Here is a 22,981-nt window from a genome sequence, read left to right as displayed (position 1 = left end):
ACTGGCACTGTTCATACAACTGGCTCTAAATGAGCTTTAATCACGGCGCCGTTTCTCAATTCTTATTTTTCTTATTGATTATAGCACTGAATTAGTTTGGATGTATGAGTAGAGAATTGTGAGGATGAGACGTTTATCCGACGGTTAAAGAGGAGAGCACCTCAACATGGTGAACCAGGAGGTGGTGATACTATCTGGACAACAATCTATTTTTATCATTACCTCAGCAGCTGCTCAGAGGAAGGCAATTCACACATGTGAAACAGTAAACAACAAAGTACTGTGCATTTTTCTCCTTGACTTCATGTTGCGTGAACAGCCTCCAGATTGACATTCAAATATGCCACCAAGGCACAGTAGCATGGAATGACTTCCTCTCATTAAACGCTTTCTGTTGTAACTGAGGAAGGAAAAATAAAACTTTGAGAGAATGTTTCTTGTGGTGACTCATCGGCTTTTGTTGATTTTATGCAGATAGACAATTCAAGTTAGTTCTGTTGTAAGAGATGTTTCTAGACGGATACATGCATATGATCACATCTAGGGTTGCAAAGGGGCGGAAAGTTTCCGGTAAATTTCCGGAAACTTTCCGGAAACTTTCCACGGGAAGTTTAGCTCGGGAATTTTGGGAATTTTGAAAAAAAAATAATATATGGAAATTAAACTGTGAGCAATAAAAACATAATTCAAAACTCTATTTTAAAGATGTATGGAATGCAGCACACGCTGCACGTTGAGTTTCAACCCTCCACTGTGCATTCTTCCATCACATGCACAGATAACTCCCAGCATCCTTCACTCTACAGCAGGGCTATTGAGGCCTGCTGTAGTGTGCAGGACTAGTCAGGTAAGTTTCCATGATATTACTGGGGAAAATATATTATCATGCTGATTGAGGATTGTTCATCTGTTCATCTAGCCTATTTCCATTCATTTATCCATAAATTGTAAAATATGTTATTGTTTACAGACGATTCCAATTGTTTGGATAACTATTTATATCTCTGGCATTGCATTAGCGTTTTTTTACAAACTTTTTTCTCATCTTATTCTACAGAACAATGCCACGTGCACTCTCTCATGTGTGGAGACATTTAACCCCATCCAATGTAGAAGGAAAGGCTGTGTACATTTGCAAATACTGTGCAAAGACCTATGTTAAGAATGACACAACGATGCAGAAGCGTATAGTCACGTGCCCAAAGTTTCCTCAGGGCTCAAATCAGCCTATGAAAAAACAAAATGTTTATATTTATGTCTGTATATGACAAGGTAAATACAGTTAGTATAAATTACCCACAACATTTATTATTATTCCAGTTTATTCCCGTTAATTCCCGTTTATTCCCGTTTATTCCCGTTAATTCCCGTATATTCCCGTATATTCCCGTTAATTCCCATGGAAAGTTTCCAACTTTGAATATTCCCGGAATTTTGCAACCCTAATCACATCACCCCTTTTTTATTATTCTCACATCACCTCCCTCATTGATTGGGATTAATGAAAACAATTCAATAATTCATTATTAAGATAATCATGGCCAGGCTATATCCATGATCCTATCATTCCCTATTTACCTCAGTGCAGCTTGCGTTCTTTGGATAAGGGTCTTCTGTCACTTCCTGAATCTAGGCTGAAAACTATAGGGGGGACAGAGCGTTTGCCATCAGGGCCCCAAGGGTCTGGAATGAATTGCCTGAGGAAGTGAGCCTGTCTGAGAAGCTGTTTTCTTTTATGTCTCTGCTTTTTTCAGGAAGGTTATTCCTGCGATTGCTGGGGATGATGGGCTATTATTAATCTTTAGCACTATTCAGTAACATTGAGGTCAGTGTGTGGAGAAAAGGGTCAGTCCAGGCTGGGACATAGTACATTTCTAACAGAGGGGTGGTAACGAGTTCACTGAACTTAACGTCAGCAGAGCAGTTTTTCAGCCACTGTTGTCCTCTCCTCTCCTCTCCTCTCCTCTCCTCTCCTGCTGTTGAAAATGTGTTCATGCTGGAACAGCAGTTAAAGACAGGTGTGTTTTAATTTGACCATATGTTGTTCTCCCGATGTCTTGTCTTCCTGTGTAGTTAAAGGGAGACACTGGATAATGAAGTTCTTTGACCTTCGCTGAAATAGACAATTTCTTTTTTCTTAAGAGGTGGTGAAAGAGTGGTGTTTGAATCTTGGGAATGTTAAGGGAAAGGACATAAGTCTGCATGGCTTCACGGATGTGTTTACTATGCTTCATGCAAATTCTTCTACTAGTAAATACTTCATGCGTGTGTGTTGATAATAAATTGAGGATTGTCAAACAGCTCTGGCCCTGAAAAGGTGGCGCCGATCAGGCCCCACAACACCAGAGCGTTCATGCTCGTGCATTGCACAGAAGAAAAAGAAGAGGGGAGATTAGGGGGTGGGGGGCAGTTGGAGGAAGAGATGGTAAATGTGAATGATGCCGGAAGCATTTGCTCTCCACACGGGCTGACATTTCTTGATAATTCCCTCGCGTACCCGTGAGGGTTGTCTAATCTCTCGCAGACCCCCTAGATGCTGCGTCCCTGTTATCCCAGATCAAACAATGCACCAGATAAATGCAGCCCCTTGGCTCACTGCATTCACCTGAAAATAGAGATTTTCCTGACGCCTGTGTCAACACACACACAACATCAGGCATCTGCACCACCGCGACACCTTTTTAAATGATAGAGAACAAGTGTTAGGAGGTATAAATTGTGTTACACTCCCCTTTTGTTGAAGCAACACAACATTAGTGTTTCTGATGGAAGATGTGCTCCTCTTCACTTCTCCTCTCCTCCTCTCCTCCAGGAATAGCAGTTTATTGTTGAGTAGTTTTCTGCTGCCTACAGTAATTGTGTTGACCTGTTTGACACCAATACTATGCTGAGGTCTAGTTACTCAGCTGACTTGCTTCGCTGCTTCTGTGTTTGTACAGTATGTGTGTAGAAAATAAAACACGTTTATTGCTTCTATTGGGATTACCTGCCGTTATTTTAAAACAGCAAATCTGCATTGAATAACTGAAAATACAAAATGTGATGAAAATGCTTTTCTTACAATACAATTCTAAGGAAGTGCTGTTTACTGTTTTTAATCCACGTTTTACATAGGCTTGGCTATTACACAGTACTAGCTGTGTATGAGCTGGACTAAATCACAAAGCAGATCAACATAAATATCACAGAGTGTGTCAAGTTAACATAACACTGATCTCTGATGGCAACACATTCTTTACATGGCTCTAGCAGCACTTAATGTCAGCTACCTCAAAGCCGAAACAACATCAAAATACCTAAAGCTAAACAGTCAAAGGGTTCAGCCACCTAGTCGAGCAGCAAATGTTTGAACACAATTTAATATAAAGTGATGAACACAACAAAGTGATGACGAGTTGGGAGCTGGAGTATTTAGCTGAATTTCCAGACTGTAGAGTGGATCTACAATTATTCATATTTGTATATATTAAGTATACTTCAAACTGTTCACAGTTAATGTTAAATTTCAACCTCATATTGGCTTTAGAAATACAAAAAAACTATTCTTATTGTTGACTGTTTTGTGCCATAACGATACTCAACCTTAGCTATACGGCTGTTTTTGTATCTTTGTATTAGATCTGATCAGTCCTTTATGCCTGCTGCTAGCTAGAGGATTATCAAAGCTTAAGTGATTCTAATTATTCAGACTCCTGATGAACTGATTACATCCATCATCGGGTGCATCATTAATACCGTCTTTACATCTCACCATTCAGAGGATAGTGTAGTTTGTTCACTAACTTCTTCTACCCATGATCTTCTGAGCCATATTTAGCCTTCTCAGTAGTGATAAGAGAAAATACGTCTCTGTGCTGCTGAATTTAATTTGCATATTCAAGTCGCAACGATGTCATTTACACTGTTATGTAAGACTTACAGTTTTTCTCAATTGGTTTGGCTCATTTCACGAAACAGAAATGACATTCTCAAAACAACACGTGCAAACCTCCAAACCACTGGGCACTTGTTCACAACAGTTGCACATAACAAGCACAATTTTCATATGATTTAGGACACCTTGCAAACAGCTAGGTACAAAAAAACTCGGTACAATTGCCTTCAGTTAGCCCAATTACCAACTGAACATATCTTGCTGGTCTAAACTGAATGTTGCTTCTCAGTCAAGTGGTTGTTCTCTGCAGAACATGTTGGCATAATTTCCTTGTTTACATCATCACCTGCACAATAGTTCACTCCACTGTCAAAATCTTCCAGGCACATAATACCATGAAAAACATCATGGTATATACTGTAATATGGATCTCTTGGATCATCGGCTTAATTTTCAGGTGCAACTAGAACTTTACTAATCAAGGGCGAGTTTCACACATCCGATCACAAATCACACAGTAAGTTTAGTTAGCTGACATGTGCTATCCAGGAGCATAAATGCTTCCATCAAATATCTAGAGCTTGACCAAGTTCAGTACAATTCATGAACATGGAAGCACCTGGCCAGGGAAACAACCAAGGGCAACTGCCTGCTTGAGAAAGAGGAGGAAGAGGAAGAGGAGCAAGGGTGTGTGGTGGTGGAGAAGGGGGAAGAGGCCGAGGAGGACGAAGACAACAATTTGTGCCAGATGAAATTCGGGCTAAACTTGTGGACCATGTGGTCAACCGAGGCCTCACAATGGCAGAGGCAGGTCGTCGAGTTCAGCCTAATGTGCCACGCTCTACAGTGTCCTCTATCATCCAAACATTCTGCAGGGAAAACAGGTATGTGGTCAGTCAACTATGGAATTATTGATGGTAGAGTTAACTGTAATAGTCAAATTTATTGAACTAGTCAAAGTAAACAACTAAATACAAATGGTAATAGTGTCTATTCCGACACATTTTTCATTGTGTGGGACAATGTGAGCTTCCACCGTGGCCCGCTCATCAGGGCGTGGTTCACTGCCCATCCAAGAATGCTGATGGTGCTCTTATCACCTTACTCCCCATTCCTCAATCCTATCGAGGAGTTTTTATCTGCATGGAGGCGGAGGGTCTATGAGCATCGGGCTCAAAACAAGAGGTCCCTTCTCCAGGCAATGGATGCTGCTTGTGGTGATGTCACAGCAGAGCAGTGTCAGGGATGGTTGCAGCATGCACGCAGATTCTTCACCCGTTGCATAGCAAGGGAGAACATCCGATGTGATGTTGATGAAAATCTGTAGCCAGACAGACATGAGCGCGAGGATGAGCAGGAGAGTGAGGATGAAAACTAGTGAAACTCCAGCTTTACTTTAGTTTCTTACTGTATGTGTTGTTAGTGTAGGCTATACCTAATTTTAGTTTTGATGTGCTTATTGTCCCACAGTATATTGTGCTCTACACATTTTCTGTTACTGTAACCACGATGTATGGCAATTACTGTAACAATTGCCATGGCTGTATGACTGCAATAAAGTATTTTATGTGAAACATTGAATAATCTTTTTTCTGTTTACACATCGTATTCTGGAAAGAAAACATCTACTGTAACCATTCAGTGTCAAAGGACTGAGCCAAGATTGAAAGTTGCACATGAGGGATATTTCTATGGTCCACTGCCATACTGACAAAACACCTAAACATTTTGACCTGTAGGGTTTAAACAATGCCAAAGGGACTTTTCATTTTGGAGGCACTGACTATTTGTATGAGAAAAGAATTTAGTTTTGACTGATGAGTTGTCTGTTTTGGGAGAGATATGACCTTTTGCAGGTGTTCCATGGAGTTTTGCTGAACCATCCAGGTTATTTTGGCAAATGTATTTAAACCTTGGAGAATGTCCTTTTTCCCCCGAGAGATGAGCCACAGCAATCGAGAACGAACTTTTCATTTTGGGGGCACTGACTATTTATATGAGAAAATGATTTGGTTTTGAGGCCTGAGTTAACTGTTTTGGGTGAGATATGACCTTTTGAAGGTGATCCATGTAGTTGTGCTGAACCATATAGGCTGTTTTGCCAATAGCACTTAGCGCTCTGAGAATGTCATTTCTGTTTAGTGAAATGAGCCAAAGCAACCGAGAAAAACTGTAATGTCCACTACTGGAGCTGGCAATATTAGCGGACGTAGCCAAATGATGATGTGCCCAACGGTACGTTAATGCACGACGAGGACGCTATCAGAGATCAGACCACACCGGCAGTATGGTAGCATTTTCTGTTTTCTACGTCTGAAGAAGAGGGCGCAATTTACTTCAAATGTATTGAAGTCGGCTGCAATTAGGGTTGCCATCTGCCTGAAAAATAAATAAGGGACACCTCATTGGCAAGGCCGGCCGACCCGATTGCCTTCACCCTTCCTGGCGTGGTGACATTTTTTAGCCCCTTTTTTTATGAGTTAAACGATTTTTTAACTATTTGACCCTGAATTGAATTAGATGCATATTTTTGAGTGACATGAACACATGGAAAACAAATTATTATCCAGCAATTCACTTTAATATTAAACAAAATTAACTGAATAAAATAAGAATCTTTCTTAAACAGAAACCTGTCTTGCGCACACCGTGCAGTGCGCTTTATAGATATTTTCGGGCACATTTTCCACCCAGGTGTTTCCTTTTTCCCATTCCTCCCGGTATTTTTGCATCCTTTTCTGCTTTTTTCTCGGAGGAGTACGAGTCGTATTGCTGCTCGAAGCTGTACCGCCCTGTAAAGCAGTGTCGGCGTCTGGGTCACTGTCACCCATGCTGCTTTGTTGTCTTCCACTATCTTCTCCTAATACTTGCTTATCTTCGTCTATCTTCTCCGCGAGCAAGAGTACCTCCTCGACCAATGGGATGAGGGTATTCTGTATCATCGTACTCGTGTGTGAATGTGCCGTCAGCTCATTGATCCGAGAGCAGGACATTGCCTTGGAACAAGTTTACCGTAAATTTTCATATAAAGCGCCCTGTTATACATTTTCCATTGGCATTTTACTGACCATTTTTTAAATCTCACAGTAATACGGGACAAAGTGCGTCCCTTTTCAGCTAAATACGGGACGGGTGCTTTTGTTTCTTAATACGGGACAATTCCGTTTTTCAAGGGACGGCTGGCAACCCTAGCTGCAATGCTCCTTACCCCTGTGACTCCAAAAGTGTTTCGTGGATGCAAACACTTCACCCACACCTCCATTTGCATAGTGCTGAGTAGATAATGAGTGAATTTAAATTTTTCGGTGAACTATCCCTTTAGGGCAGCAACCAGGCTAATATTGTCTTGGTCCGTGACCATAGAAAGTACACTGCTGCAGTTGAACGACGTCCCTCTCTCAGCTCACCAGCAGTATGACTTATTACATCATTACATTAAAAAGCTACAAAGCAAAGCTTAGACAGTTTGCAGAGACACACAGGTCATTACTGTCTCATTAGCCAGGAATCAGTTCATCTTTTACAGACTAGAACATAGCTTTCATTTTTCCGAAACCCTGTCAGCTTCAGTATGGAGCCAGGGATGACGAGCATAGCGACCCAAATGCTAATTAAAATTCAGCAGCACAGAGACGTATTTTCTCTTATCACTAGGTACTGAGAAGGCTCAAAATGGCTTAGAAGATCATGGTCAGAAGAAGCTAGTGAAGTTTGTTAGAACGAAGGTCTCCCACATTTTCACAACCAGTTAAAATTTGAAAATCCTCTAGCTAGCAGCAGATATAAAGGACTGATCAGATCTAATAGGGGGGGTTAGGGTTATTCACGACAGCGAACAATAAGAACAGTTTTTTTGTATTACTCAAGCCAATATGAGGTTGAAATTTTACATATAAACTGTGAACAGTTTAAAGTATACTTAACTTACATATACAAATATGAATAAGTGCAGATCCACTCTACAGTCTGGAAATACAGCAAAAATGCTCCAGCTCCCAACTCGTCATCACTTTATACTGAATTGTTTTCAAACATTTGCTGCTCGACCAAGTGGCTGAATCCTTTAACCGTTTGGCTTTAGGTATTTTGTTGTTGTTGTTGTTTTTTGCACTCAAAAACTTTACCCTAGCCCAACCATCGTCATAGTGGTGAGTAAATAATTATAGAATTTTCATTTTTCGGTGAACTATCCCTTTAAGGTGCTGTCGAAAATCCCAAACACTAGAGTACAACCAAGCTGAAGTCTCCCGCAGGTAATGTGTACACAGGTTTCACATTAATAAACGCAAAGCGGGCTGCTGAACTGTTTTTTGAAAAATTTTGCTTTAAATACACCTATTTGTGTTCGTTCAGACCTGAACTAAGCGCTGACTACGTGTGATCAGACCACTGTGAACGGTGACTTTGAAGAATCATCTTGTTTTGAGGGGACGGTTCTAACCACTACGCTGAAATAATCTCTTCTCTTTCTGTTTCACAGTGTTGTGTCACATAAACGATGGAGATACTGGGCAACCTGGGCGAGGAAGGAGTGGAGTTGGAGGAATCAGTCACCACAGAAGCCCTTACAAACACCAGCATAGAAGCTTTCACCAATGTCACCAACATTACATTTTCCCCCTATTATCAGCACTCTCTCTATGTGGCTGCCAGCTACATTTTGGCGTACTTCTTCATCTTCCTGCTCTGCATGGTTGGGAACATCCTGGTGTGTCTGATTGTACTGGAAAACCGTCATATGCGCACGGTTACGAACCTCTTCATCCTCAACCTGGCTATCAGTGACCTGCTGGTGGGCATCTTCTGCATTCCTACAACACTGGTCGACAATCTCCTCACAGGTGAATACCCTGCCGTAGGTCATTATCTCTTCCATACCACCATACAGGCTCATTATTGAATATGAGCCTATGGCTTTGCAGTCAGCCTGGTTACAGAATGGAGAATTTCGTGACAGTAAAGCCCCTTGGCTCACTGCATTCACCTGGAAATAGAAATGTTCCTGACCCCTGTGTCAAAACACTTACACCTCCTCTCATCCAGTGATAGCAGTTTATTGTTGAGTAGTTTTCTGCTGCCTACAGTAATTGTGTTGACCTGTTTGACACCAATACTATACTGTGTCTAGTTACTCAGCTGACTTGCTTCTCTGCTTCTGTGTTTGTACAGTACGTGTATAGAAAATAAACACGTGTATTGCTTCTATTGGGATTACCTGCCGTTATTTTAAAACATCCAAACTGTATTGAATAACTGAAAATACAAAATGTGATGAAAATACTTTTCTTACAATACAATTCTAAATAAGTGCTCTTTACTGTTATTAACCCACGTTTTACATAGGCTTGGCCAATATACAGTACTGGCTGTGTATTAGCTGGACTAAATCACAAAGTAGATCAACCTTAATATCAGTGTGTCAAGTTAACATTGCACTCAACCCTGATGGCAACACATTCTTTACATGGCTCTAGCAGCACTTAATGTCAGCTACCTCGGTCGAAGGATTCACGAATAACATTTTCCTAGAATTGGAAAAATGTAGGTGACAGTACAGCCAAAGCTGACAAATTACAGCTTGGTGTTCTCAGTGTGGAACTGCTGTATACATATATTATAGGCAGTGAACATCTTATATAGCTGTAGTGGTTCAGTGGGCAGTCTATGTGGCTATACTATAATACCAATAACCATAAACCCAGTTTAAGGATAAATCTGTTGATGCTGAAACATTTTCTGACTTTCAGCAAATCCCAATTAAATTCACAAACACAACTGAGTTGATCCTACTTACAAGTATTGCTTTTGTAGCCGCAGCCATCCTCATTCCACTACAGCTATTAAAAACCCACGGCTCGAAGTTATTAAGACGTTTATTTTGTCATGAAACTACATTTCTATGACATTTGGAGATTGTTTGTGCTTCAGACATGTTGGGCAAGCAGTTATTATATCTAGCTACTAACGAGACCACAGGATCTTTCAGAAGGACATTGTTTACAGAAGGATAATTGGATGGGATTGAATGAAGCCTTTCAGTTTGTCTCCATTAATTTTTTTCCCCCCAGACGTTGTGAGTAACATAAGGACAGAGATGACATAAACACTCAAACAAATGGCCTTCTATTACCATATAATTATGGTTGTTATATTGGAATACACAGCATACAATCAAGAAACCAACAATGTGTCTAAAAATATATGTTGTTTGTGTCTGTTCTATTATCGTTGTGTATTATATTAAATAATCATTGGATACATTGTTGCTGTGTATGTTTTGGAGTCAGTGGAATATAGTGCTGCCATCAACCAAAGAAAATCATCATACAGTGATATATATAAATATAAATACTCTTTAAGAGGTTGATTGGTCACGGTAAAAACATCAAGGATGCCAATGACAACATTCTGGCCTTAAAAAACCTCTGTGTTACTGTATAGTATGAAAGTAAGCCGGTATCGTCCACTTCTCCGTACCATTGAATGCTTTAGTGCCAAAACACAGCACTAGAAGATAGAGGGGACAACAGCTGACTGCTAAAACCCACAAACCCCTTACAACACAAAATAGCTTCTAAATAGCTCTTGTGTGTTTGTGTATTTCCTACCTTTTGGGAAAAGGGGAAAACCACAGTCCCTTTGCTCAATTTTTTAGAGTTGTGTTGTACCAATTTTGATTTTTGTTGAGAAATTCAAATGTCAGACTGGTTGTTCGAATGAAAAATGATAATAATAATCTTCAATTGTACTTTGGCATCATCAGGTGTTTCAGCCTTTTAATCGCAATAATGTAAAAAAGCCAAACCTGAGGGTACACTGAGGCAAATCTGACTGGCAACTGCTATTATTGCTATAATATTAGAACTGATTTAACATAACTATTGAGTATTAAAAACATTTATACAGCTAGGTACGAGAAATCCATACTACCCTGACATTAACATCACACGCCAAAAACCCATTCCACACAGGCAGGTTCACAACAAGATAAGATAAGAAGTCCTGCAATGGGGAAATTTGCAGTATTACTGCAGCAAGAGTCAAAAAGACATCAGCAAGTAATAAGTAACGTGCAATACTTAAGGGTTACGAATATAACAAATATAAAGAAATATTAATCTAATTAAACTAGTACAGTGTAAGGACAGGAAGAAATATATTATGTGTGAGAATATGTTCAGTGAATGGATTGCACATGAACAGTTGATATTGCACTGACAGAGGAATATAGCAAAGTGAATCTTGCACAGTTGAGACTTAAACAGTCCTGGAATATTTTCTATCAAGTAGGGGCTTCTCGTCTTTCTTACACATCATAAAGCATACCTGTTATGAGGCAGTGGCTTGTTTATTTATGTGTCATTTTTTTTTCTAACCTCCACGTTCAATATTTACAATTTTTTGGTAATTGTAGGTTATTTGTAGTTATTTCCCCTCTGCCAACTCTTGAGGGAAATATCAGCTAAATGCTCCCCTATGAGAGATGTGATAGTCAATCAAAACAACACAGAATTGGCCTAAGAAAAAAATGCTTATAGTGACTGTAATTTCACTGCATTAGCACTACAGAGTACTGCTCTATTCAGCATTTGTCACTTTTTTTCAACAGGCTGGCCCTTTTCCAACACCATGTGCAAGATGAGCGGCTTTGTGCAGGGCGTGTCTGTGTCTGCATCAGTTTTTACCCTGGTGGCCATTGCTGTGGAAAGGTAATTGAGTTCTCAGTCTGATACTTGACATCAGTTAGAATTGTTGCTAAGGTGAAAGGCAATGCTTTTCTCATCCACGACAGGTTTCGCTGTATAGTGTACCCTCTACAACCCAAGCCAACTGTACTTGTAGCCAAGGCAGCCATCGTCTTCATCTGGGTATTGGCAGTGGGGATCATGTGTCCAGCTGCTATGGCACTGACCGTGGAGAAGTTTCCTTTCCACTACTTGGTGTACAATGACGACTTCAACCACATGCTCCCTGTGTACAGCTGCTATGAAGACTTTGACAACCCAAGGATGAGAAAGGTCTACACGGCAGTTCTGTTCGCTAACATCTACCTGGTGCCCCTCACCGTCATCACCCTGATGTACGCAAGCATCGGAGTCAAACTGTGGTCCTCCATGGTTGCAAACAGAGAGCCACAGCTTGACAATGCAGTCCAGGTGGGAGGTAGAAGGGGTGGCCAGCCAATGATATCACAGAAAAAGATCAAGGCGATAAAGATGCTCACCCTGGTGGCGCTGCTGTTCATGCTGTCCTGGTTGCCCCTCTGGACCCTGATGATGATGACGGACTATGCAGGCTTGAACAGGGACCAGCTTGACCTTCTGACCAGCTACATTTTCCCCTTCGCTCACTGGCTGGCTTTCTCCAACTCCAGCATCAACCCCATCATCTATGGCTACTACAATGAAAACTTTAGGAGAGGCTTCCAGGCAGTGTGCAAGTCCAGGCCCTTCTGTTGCTTCATAGAGTGCAAGATGGGGAGGAGGGTCTCCAGGTTGGACAGGAAAGGAAGGTCTGGGCTGGCACCCTGTGGGGGCACGGACTTCAGAGATGCCAATGGCAATCGCAACCAACTCGCGTTGGGGCCGAGAAATCGAGTCCATAATGACAACAAGGTGAATGACACAGCAGAGGTGAACAGGAGTGCAAGAGGGCAGTGTGAGATGGTCCAGTCAGAGAGAAGTCTTTCAAATCAAGGATTAGAAATGGTACCTTTACCCAAGACAGGCAGTAATGAAGAGTCCGAGAGGGTCAGTTCACTGGCAGTGACAGTGTATCACGCGTGGGAAAACTAAAGTCACACCTTTAAACAAAAAAAAATAAAAATTAACAAAACAATGTTGCATTGTAGAGGCAACTATATATTAAGTGAATTTAAAAGATTTAAATTTAAATTTAACATTTAAATTAAGATTTAACATTTAGATTTAAATTTAACATTTATACTTAAATTTAACATTTAGATTTAGATTTAGCATTTAGATTTAACATTTAAGTGTAACATTTAACATTTGGATTTAAATATTTAAAATATCTCTAAGTTGACAAATATTGTTGTAAATGTGCAAAAAAGTGACTCTCAAAAATTCACACCAGTTTTTAAACATGGTTTGAAGCTAAATGTGACAAAATGTTGCTGTTATTTTCAGCGTGAGCTGCTTGACAAACGGCACCCCATAACACCGTCCGTTAAAGTTATGGTCGTCTCGCCAATATTTCTCAAGGTTAACACAACATAGAGAGGCGGTGGACTAGTGGCAGAAACTTAGACTATGGGTAGAAAAGGTCTCTGGTTCGTCTCTGGTTCGTCTCTGGTTCGACTCCACGGAGAAACAAAAAAAAGACAAACCTGGATTGATCTGTCCAAAAATCCAAGAGGATTCTCCCTACCCTGTCTAGTGCCCCTGAGCAAGGCACCTTACACCCCCAACATCTGCTCCCACTGCTCTGTGTGTCCTGCACCAGATGGGTTAAAAGCAGAGGTTACATTTCCCTCCTTGCATGAGTGCGCTTGTGCATGTCTGTGCATGTGTTTGGGACAAATAAATGTATCTTAATCTTTACATATTATTCACCCTTATCACTGTTGGCTCTAAGTCCAAAGAAGGCACTGAAATACAAGCCTCGTGAAACTCCAAAAATCCAACACTTGATTTTACACGTGAGTATGTTAAGTGCCAAGTTTAGTTTGAGAAAGCTACAAATCTTTCTGCAACTTATATGATTAACATAAATGAAGGCCCTCATTACTGCTCTCTTCTACCCGTTAGCAAAATGAGTGAACAGGCCAAAGGAACCTTTTGAAGGTCAAACCATTGTTGAGTTTAACAAGTGTTCTACAATAATCCAGCCTGTATTCAGTCTGACTACTACAACATAAATGTACATGGTATCTTTCACGCTGTTTTAATTTATTTATTATGTTTTATTTGCATCACATTTTACTGCACCACAAGATGAATGGACCCTGGATGATCTTTGGAGGATAATTTACAATTTCCTGCAATTTGTTCAGCATACTACTAAACATGGTGTGTGTTCATTCTGTAACACGGATTTGCCAGTTCACACAACAAGATTTATTGCCCAGAGATTTGGAAGGAGCTACAAAAGCCCCAGATCAGATTGGGTGAATTCAGTGGTGGCACGCCTCCTTACCTCTGTGTATTGCTTTTATTTGAGGTATAGAAATGAATGTAAGCAGTTGGCTAAGTTTGAACCCTATGAAGTAAAAATAGCTTCTATAGAGTCTATGAATGGTGACCTCATTATGAGTGCAACCAAAACATACGTCTACAAACGTCTTTGTATATACATGATCTCACCTTATTCAGCCTTTCTTTTCATAACAAAAGGTTAATTGACCTGAAGTTTTTAAATGATACCATTTCATAAACATTAACATTGTAATTATTTCCAGCATGCTTGCTTTACCACTCTTGCAGCTATATTACAACTATCTACCTCCGTTACTATTGTACAGGTAGATTGGTAATGGAACAATCATACTATATAGTTAATCCTTATATAGCAAAATAGTATGATAAAAACTGTAATATTATACGTCAAGCTTTTACTGAAAAACTGTGCCTTCAAACAATAACACGTACCTCCACAACATTACAAATGGACAACCACAGAACAAATGGTCACAAACCTCAGTAATCAGCAGTCTACACAATCAATACCCTCCGCCTTGATGACTGATTTATCAAAATCACAGACACTTAAGTATTCAAGTTAGCCGGTGCGTAAGTAAGACAAAGCAAAACTTCATTTATCAATCCCAAAGTGATGAGCTTTCATTACATTTTCATTTAGCTGACGCTTTTATCGAAAGCGACTTACAATAGTTGCATTCAACATGAGGGTACAAACCCACAACAACAAGAATCAAGCAAGTATAATTTTCTTCAAAGAAAAAATGTCATGACAGCCGCCAGTGAGGGTTGTCAGCAATTACACTTTCACATGTAACAGCCACGTGTTGCTTTTCTTTAACCTGCCCTGACTGTGACCTGACAGACATACAGCCAGAAGGGATCACTACAAAGGACACATCAATCTAATCTATGTCACCAGAATCTATTTGCGTTAATGAATAGAATCACTGGCTGGAGGATCCCCAGCCCTGGTTTGAAAGTCTCCAGGACGACATTTACTGTGTTGCATTAAGTGTTCAAAAGCTGCTTACTTCACCCAACTACTAGGTTGGTATAAATGTTGAATTGAACAGAAAGTTTGATTTGGTTATGGAACTCTCACTGTGCCTACTCATGAAAGAAGTTTGTCCGTTTATATAAGAATAGACGGTGAGACATTCCAGCCTAAATAAGATAGACTCTTCAATATTGGGAATAGTGTTGAAGGTTTTCTCAAGATTGTAAAATAATCACTGTAGAAATACAGTAAAACTCACAGGTTTTGGAAAAGTTCACAGATCAAGTAGCACTTTTCAGTAGGTAAAACAATTAGCTTTCAGCATTAAAAACAATTCTAAGGGCAAGGCCATTGATGCTTTGATTTTGACAATGTCTTTTACATACCTCTTACTTGTGAGTAACATTTTTGCCAACTTTTGGATGTTTTTGATTGTTAATATTAGAATATGTAATAATATTTTCAGGATAAGAACAATACTCAAGAACATTGTGTTTGAATTGGAAGAAAGACATGAGGACCATTTGGGAACTCAATGTGCCTGATAAAACACCCGCATAGTTTATGACTAAAGATCACATAGGGGGGTTGGCATGGCGACTGTTCCCCTGGAAATATCATGATGTCAGTAGTAATGTAGTCTCAGGTGTTATCTCTGCAGTACTGTGCCGGTTGGCTTACAAGCGGTGAACTTACTTTCTCAATACATTCACTACACTCACTACACATTCAAAAAAACACTGTGGAGGGACACAGGTTTTCACTTGGCTGAAATAAAGTGTTCTAAAAAGCCATACGTTATTGAAACTAAAGCATAATTAACTTATTGAAAATCAATTATTATTTTTCATCTTAACAATATTATAAGTGTTTTCTTGTTTTCTGTTCAAGAGTTAGTAACTGTCTGCTCTAAATCTTTTGTTGTCTTGAGATAAACACCATGTTGACACAGCAACCATTTACCTCTGGAACCACACTACTGAGAAGCTCAGGTTTATAAGTCAAACAAAAACTTAAGCTCCTCACCCTAACAGAGGAAAATGGCCGCCATGTCAATATGGCCTACTGTGTATTGTATATGTAAGAAGAGTTTTATTTATGACTGATGTAAAAAAAAAAAGTATTTTAATACAAAACTGATGAGAATATACTTAGAACAAAGCTATTTTACAAGTAAATACAGTGCAGTGTTTGTATGTGTGTAAAAAAGTTGCTATCATTCAAAAGACCTAAAACACAATTATGAGTTATATATCCACAAACACACAGAATCTGCTTTGTACAGATACATCAACAAAGGCCCCAACCAAACAGCTGGAGGTGACAACAGAAGGATTTCTTTCACATGTATGTTAAAGTGGGAATCGTTGGGGTGTGTTCTGGTGCTATCTTTGTTGCTAAGCAGTCTCTGGTGTGGTGTAACTTGAACGTGTCAATCTTATCCTTGATATCACTATCACTAGTGTGTAGTTCTGTCCTGTTCAGTAAAGCCCAATGCTTGTTTGCTGTTGTAATCACTTGAATGTGTTGATGTCACAAGCAGATGCTCCACATTATTGCCAGGTAAAGAATGCTGTGGTGATACCTCAGGAGAACCATGTTGCTAATGCATATATTTGTGGCTTGCAATGATAAATTGTCCTGAATGTTGTTGTCCCCTAAGCTTTTGACCCAGTGATTATGTTTCTATTCATGTACTAGTTTTGACTTATATAAGCTGTTAAAGATAAGTATATTATTGAATTGAAGACGTTTATTTTCTCATCTTCACCTTTTATTATATTGAAATATGCTAGTGTAAGAAATTTGCACGGAAGAAAGAAAACTCGAGCCTTAGCCTCAAAGCAAGATTGATTTCCTGTTTAAACTTGAAAGATGGAAGATGATTTTTAAACTGTGACTCCAACAGCTCCTTGGCATACACGAGTCAGGGTAGCCATTAGTGGAAAATGCTGCTGAAGTGGATAATCCATCACGTGAATTATTAACGCTGATAGATTTAATAAATGACGAGCGGCACATAGATTTCCATGTGGCAGTTTGCTGGGTCAATGTTATTGGAGCTGTGATATCTGTGATAGTCCATCCAGTAGATGGGGAGGTATTTCAGCTTTATGTCATCCTTCGCTCAAATTATGTGTGATTTTACTTCAGGTATAAGTGACAGATGTGTGTCGCCCATACCTGTCACTTACAATGAACAGATAATCAAACTGTATTCTTTCTTAGCTGCATTAGCGGTGGGTGATATAGCCAAATCTGTTATGAAGATTCAAATCTACCTATCACAAAAGATGAGAAATTTAGAATTTCAAGTGATTTTTGTTCCTGAGGGAAGGTTTTGCTTTTAAACTCTTCTTCATAGTAAAAGAATGAGCGGCAAATCATTAAAATCAATTATGTGGTTAAACAATGCACTAGCAATACATCTATATATATATATGTGTGTGTTTTGCCAAGGATGAAGTGATCTGTAACATGTTTTCATATGTAATGTGTATGTTTTCTTTTTGTTGTGGGATGTTACCAATAAATGTTTCACCTACAGGCCCATGTGTTTCTGTGTAATTTTAATATACTGAGGCAGTGGAAGGGCCTGTAGTACGAAGCAGGATTTGTCCTTGTCAGGTTAAGTTTCAAGACCTGTGAAGCTTGTTTACTTCATAACAGGGTATATCACCATGGTAATTTATGCTGAACGGCTAACCTGGTCCGGAGCAGCTTAAATTGGAGATAATAGATCAACCTGTTTAAAAGCTCTTTACTTTTGGGAGTTACTAATATTGAAGTACTTGGTGTGTTAGCAGCGGGATTACCAGACTTAGACAATACTTTTACATTACATTTCATTTAGCTGACGCTTTTATCCAAAGCGACTTACAACAAGTGCATTCAACCCCGAGGGTACATACCAAGAACAACAAGAATCAAGAAAGTACAAGTTCTTCAAAAATAAAGCAAAACTACAAAATGCTATAAGTGCCATTTAAGTGCTACTAAATTGTTAGTTTCAAAGATTGTTAGTGTTTTTTATTTATTCAAGGTATAGTCTGAAGGTGTGTTTTTAGTTTGCGGCGGAAGATGTGTAAACTTTCTGATGTCCGGATGTTGATTGGGAGCTCATTCCACCATTTAGGAGCCAGAACAGCAAACAATCCTGATTTTGATTTGTGTTTAGCAGTGAAGGAGCAACGAGCCGATTGGCTGAAGCAGAGCGGAGTGAACGGGCTGGGGTGCAAAGTTTGACCATGTCCTGGATGTAGACTGGACCGGATCCTTTCACAGCACGGTGCGCAAGTACCAATGTTTTGAAGCGGATGCGGGCAGCCACTGGTAGCCAGTGAAGGGAGCGGAGGAGCGGAGTAGTGCGAGTGAATTTAGGTTGGTTAAAAACCAGTCGAGCTGCTGCATTCTGGATGAGCTGCAAAGGTCGGATGGCAGTAGCAGGTAGACCTGCCAGGAGGGAGTTACAGTAGTCTAGGCGTGAGATGACCAGGGCCTGGACCAGAACCTGCACCGCCTTCTGAGTGAGAAGGGGGCGTATTCTCCGGATGTTGTACAGCATGAATCTACAGGAACGTGTTGTTGCAGTGATGTTGGCAGTCAGGCAGAGTTGGCTGTCGAGTGTCACACCCAGGTTCCTAGCAGTCTGAGTGGGGGTTAACACTGAGTTCTCAAAGTTAATAGTCAGGTCGTGGGTGGGAGAGTCTTTCCCTGGAAGGAAGAGTAGTTCAGTCTTGACTTTTATTCTTCCCTTTAAGTAGGTTTAACTATGAAATTGAATTTTTATTTGCAATAAAGGGATAGATAGTTTACACATTTACCTTGTTACAGACGCCACACTTCTATTTACATTTAAACGACAGGTAGGCTCTGTAGCTGGTGAGCCACTCCTGTGTCTGAAATGTCAGACACCTAAACCAGAGGCTTCCTGATCAGCTGTTAACACCACTGTAGCCACGGTAACAATGGCCAAGGTTCTGATGTAGTTTTGAGAATAACACAAACTCTACAAATTCTGAAGAAGCTTACCTCAGTGACTTAATGTTTGTTTAATGTTTCTCTCTACTGGATACAATGGATGCATCACATGTCCACATTTCTCAGCTCAGTACAAAGATGCATAAGTTATATTTTAAATACAGAAAAATTTAATTAAAAAGAAATCACACTACATAAACATCTTTCTCTCAGATTAAGCCTGCAGGACTTCTGATAAGGTCTCTCTGTTCCATATGCTCGCACTAGTGTGTTAGTGAAAGTTGTTCCACAGTGATTGTCCCTGAACCTGTGTCAAGAGGAAAAAGACAGTCTCCTCTGAAAAGTTTTTCTGTTGTCACTGCAGCAGCAGAGCTTTTTTGTATTTTCTGTTCTTTTTCTTTTCATAAAGAAGCACTTGTAATGTTTATTACAAGTGCGTCAACACAGGTCACAGAGGTCAGAAACAAGAAGAGGAAAGATCAGACTGTAACAGACATGTTTAATAGAAGGTGCCATTTGTCTAACATCAGCTGACCTCCACACAATAAATATGTTCAAGCATTTTCTCACAGATGCATGTGAACCCCCACACACAATCAATCAAATACATTCAAAGGAAACATTAAGGAACAACAGAAGAAAACTCTAGTTTTGTATGAATGTAACTATTCAGCACAGAAAACCGTCGCAGTACAATTCCACCAGACCACTAACGTCTTGGTGATTTAATGGTGACCTTCATTGTTGACCCTGCAGGCCACAGCTGTGATCAGCGCTGCTCCCTTCCCGCTTCCGTCCTCTGACTTGTGGAAAGTCACCTGACACTGCGGCGCCAAATCCTGCAACGTTTCTTGCATGACACTGGAGAAACTTCAGGAGAAATGAGAGCGAAAAAGAGAAGAAACAAGAGTTACATGAAAATCTCCCTCAGTGCTCAGATGTTGATTTTTATTTAACACTAGATAATTATGACATAGCTGTTCCAAGTCCTGAAACACTTGAGTTATGCTGCTATAGGCCGAGAGTGCAGAGGGAATGCCTTAAAAATCAGCTTCCTTTTTGTGACCATATTCTTTATTTGACTGTAACTTTATACTGTAATATCATATATTATATTCTTTTGTTGAACTTAAATGTGTCAGCTTCATTGTATTCAGCCAGTTTTCTGTGTTTCTATGGTGCTCTACATCTAATCATAACATGGTAGCTGTTATACATTTCCATTACATTTGAAACTTTGCAGCGGTTACTGCTTATCCACATCAACACTATCTGGTTTTTGGATATGTGCTTCTGTGGAAACTGTGCAACATTGTGTTTAATTGCATGTTACAGTCAGATACCATGGCTTTTTACCTTTTGCTACTCATGGTAGGTTAAAAGACGACTTCAGGAGTTGGAAGAGGAGTTGTCATGTATGATCAACCAAGGGCTGGACCCCAGATAGTGTGAATACCAATCAGTGGATACTGGGTAGGCCTGAAACCTAGCTCCAGGAGTGTCAATCAACCTGGAGCCCCCTATGGTGCTCAAAATCTAAATGGATCATTTGAGCACACGTTTTTTTCAGAAAGGTGGAGCCGGCAAAAGAGAGAGAGAGAGAGTGTTTGGGGGAGACCGTTTTTTTTACATTTAAAAACCATTAAAAAGGTGTATTTTTGCAAAATATGGCCCCATTAAATGTGTATATAGTTTGTTGGACCATAATTGCTACTTACTGAGGGTGTGTCTTATAAAGGGTGCCATCCACTCCCACGGTGATGTCGAGCTGATTCAAGTTGCGGTTCTGTCGTATCTTGTCGACCACAGCGGCTAAACCAGCACCGCAGAGTTGAGCCGCACGCCGCGCCACCACACTACACACCTCCTTCACCACAACGCTGTCGTCACACGTGGAGCTGGTGAGACCCAGGTGCTGCAGAATTGACCGGACCTGTCGCATTGCCAGACGGTCTCTTTGGGGTCAGAGAAAATAACAGGTGTTATACATGTGAAATAGATGTGCTACTTCCAGCACCAGCTAACATGACAGGGACTACATCCATTCTATGAACTTTTGGAATGAAAATGATTGAACGATGATCTCTGTGCAAACTGTGAGTGGTTCCGTATCCCCCTTCATACTAGCACACCTGAAAATGCATATCACGTGCCAGAGTACGTAGGAAGCATTTGGATATTAGTTGCAGAATTCTCACAGATTGCCCAAAGAATATCTCATCTCCTACCATATGCACCGATATATGTATCTGCCAGTGGGTGCTCAAAACAGTTGCATACCCCAACTCAACCCAACCGAGATAAACACTCATCAAAAACACTAGCCCGAATTTGAGAAAGCCAGAGTTTCACTTGCTCATTGCAGAGAAAACTGGCACTCAGCACTTCATCCATACGCAAATACGTACCATGGGTGTAGAACTGAACTGAGCTGAGCTGAGTTGCTACTTCACATAAAACATTACTGGGTTGTGTCTGATCTAATGTTGAAAAGTGACTGTCTCCCAAAAGTCAGCACACACATAACAACTTAAGACAAACACTACACAATCCCTTAAAATTGGAGCCGTTACTGTGTGGACAACAGTACAGTCAGACTGACGCTGATGGTGAATAAGGTGTCCTTATGATTGACCTAGAACACCAATATTGTTTGTGTTCAGTGGGGGGAAACCTTAGACTCTTGTGATAGAACAAAGTAATCAGACTGTAAACAGTGTACCGTGAACAAAAGGCAGGGTCTTGGCCTGGTTAGAAAAGAAGATTCTCTAGTCCAATGCTTTTCAAATACCAACGATAAGGTGATGGATGGCACATAGGTGCATTTTTGAGTCCACAAAACACTTTTAAAGTTAAAAGGGTAAACACTGTTGCAGCCAAATCCAATACAATTAAAGTAACTGGGGATCGATTCTTCAAACAGAAAAAAAGGGAGGAGAGACTGTGAAGGTAGAAGAGTCTGTAACACACACCTTTCAATCTGTGACAGGAACTTTGTCTCGAAGATGCCCCGGGTCTTGAGTCGCTCAGACAGTTGGCCTCTGAACAACAGACCCTTCTCAGTAAAATCCATCAACACGTTTCTCACTATCTCCCCCAGGTACATGCCACTGATCATCTTCTCATACCTGCCAGAGGAAAACAATCAAAAACTCAAAACTTTCCACAGCCACACACTAATAGGAGGGAAAAAATGACAGAATTAAGGTCTTGCTGATAAAAAATTATCAATAATCATTATATATATAAATGTCATTAACAGCAATATAACAAAAGTCCTACATCAATATATTGCTAATGCAATGTTTAATCAAAGTGAGGTGAGGTATAACACATAGTTGATCTACCTAAATGTTTTGCTGTTAATCAAGTACTTGTCTTTCTCGGCTCATTAGGGGAGTTTTACACAACAGCCTTCCCTCTGAGCAAAAGTCTGTCTTAAAAAAAAAACGATTATGTGAATTTTTTTTTTTTTTAAATTATCAATATTGACTGATCTGAAAAGGTTTATCTTAAGGTAATTTTCGGCCATATCGACCAGCCCTAACATGACTCAAAATCAAAAGAAATCTTTACACGCAGCAAAGTTGTTGAAAAGTGGGTTTAACTTGAGTAAATTATCAGGATGTGGGACGGGGGCTGGAATCACTAATACCAGATGGTATCAGCCCCTCTCATCAATGTATTCCCCAACATGTGATAGGGACAACAGACAATCTAGACAAGATGCTTACAAAAAGAAAAATATAATGTGCCAAGTCAACAAAAGACAAAATATAAATACTTAAATGTAGACGTTTAAACGTCAACCACACAATGAGTTACTGAAATAATTTTCCACATCTCAGATAGAGGCATGTCTGTTCGGTCAATGGTCTCTAACTTATACTCAGACATACGCTGACCCCGATCTGACCCCATAGAGAAACACAACGTTTCTCAGTTTCTCAGACATAAAGTCAGTGA

General features: G+C 40.0%; 2 protein-coding genes across 2 annotated transcripts in view; one reads left to right on the top strand and one right to left on the bottom strand.

Moving 5' to 3' along the window:
• Positions 1–8,372: 8,372 nt before the first annotated feature.
• Positions 8,373–12,669, top strand: npffr1l2 (neuropeptide FF receptor 1 like 2). Its single transcript, XM_061072035.1, has 3 exons — positions 8,373–8,715; positions 11,484–11,583; positions 11,667–12,669. The coding sequence occupies exons 1-3, from the start codon at positions 8,373–8,375 to the stop codon at positions 12,667–12,669; spliced, it is 1,446 nt and encodes a 481-aa protein (XP_060928018.1).
• A 6,398-nt stretch (positions 12,670–19,067) lies between these two features.
• The window catches only part of hk2 (hexokinase 2), a 29,186-nt gene continuing 25,272 nt past the window's right edge, over positions 19,068–22,981 (bottom strand). The window contains exons 16-18 of the mRNA XM_061071239.1: positions 21,988–22,143; positions 20,734–20,970; positions 19,068–19,885 (exon numbers count right to left, since the gene is read on the bottom strand). Of these exons, the coding sequence (XP_060927222.1) occupies positions 19,741–19,885; positions 20,734–20,970; positions 21,988–22,143 (538 nt within the window). The 3' untranslated portion in view covers positions 19,068–19,740. The remainder of the gene's footprint in view (positions 19,886–20,733; positions 20,971–21,987; positions 22,144–22,981) is intronic.

This window comes from Limanda limanda, chromosome 5 (genome assembly GCF_963576545.1).
Source record: "Limanda limanda chromosome 5, fLimLim1.1, whole genome shotgun sequence".
Taxonomy (NCBI): Eukaryota; Metazoa; Chordata; class Actinopteri; order Pleuronectiformes; family Pleuronectidae; genus Limanda; species Limanda limanda.
The sequence above is the reverse complement of the archived record's forward strand: the minus strand, read 5'-3'. Positions and strand labels throughout refer to the sequence as shown.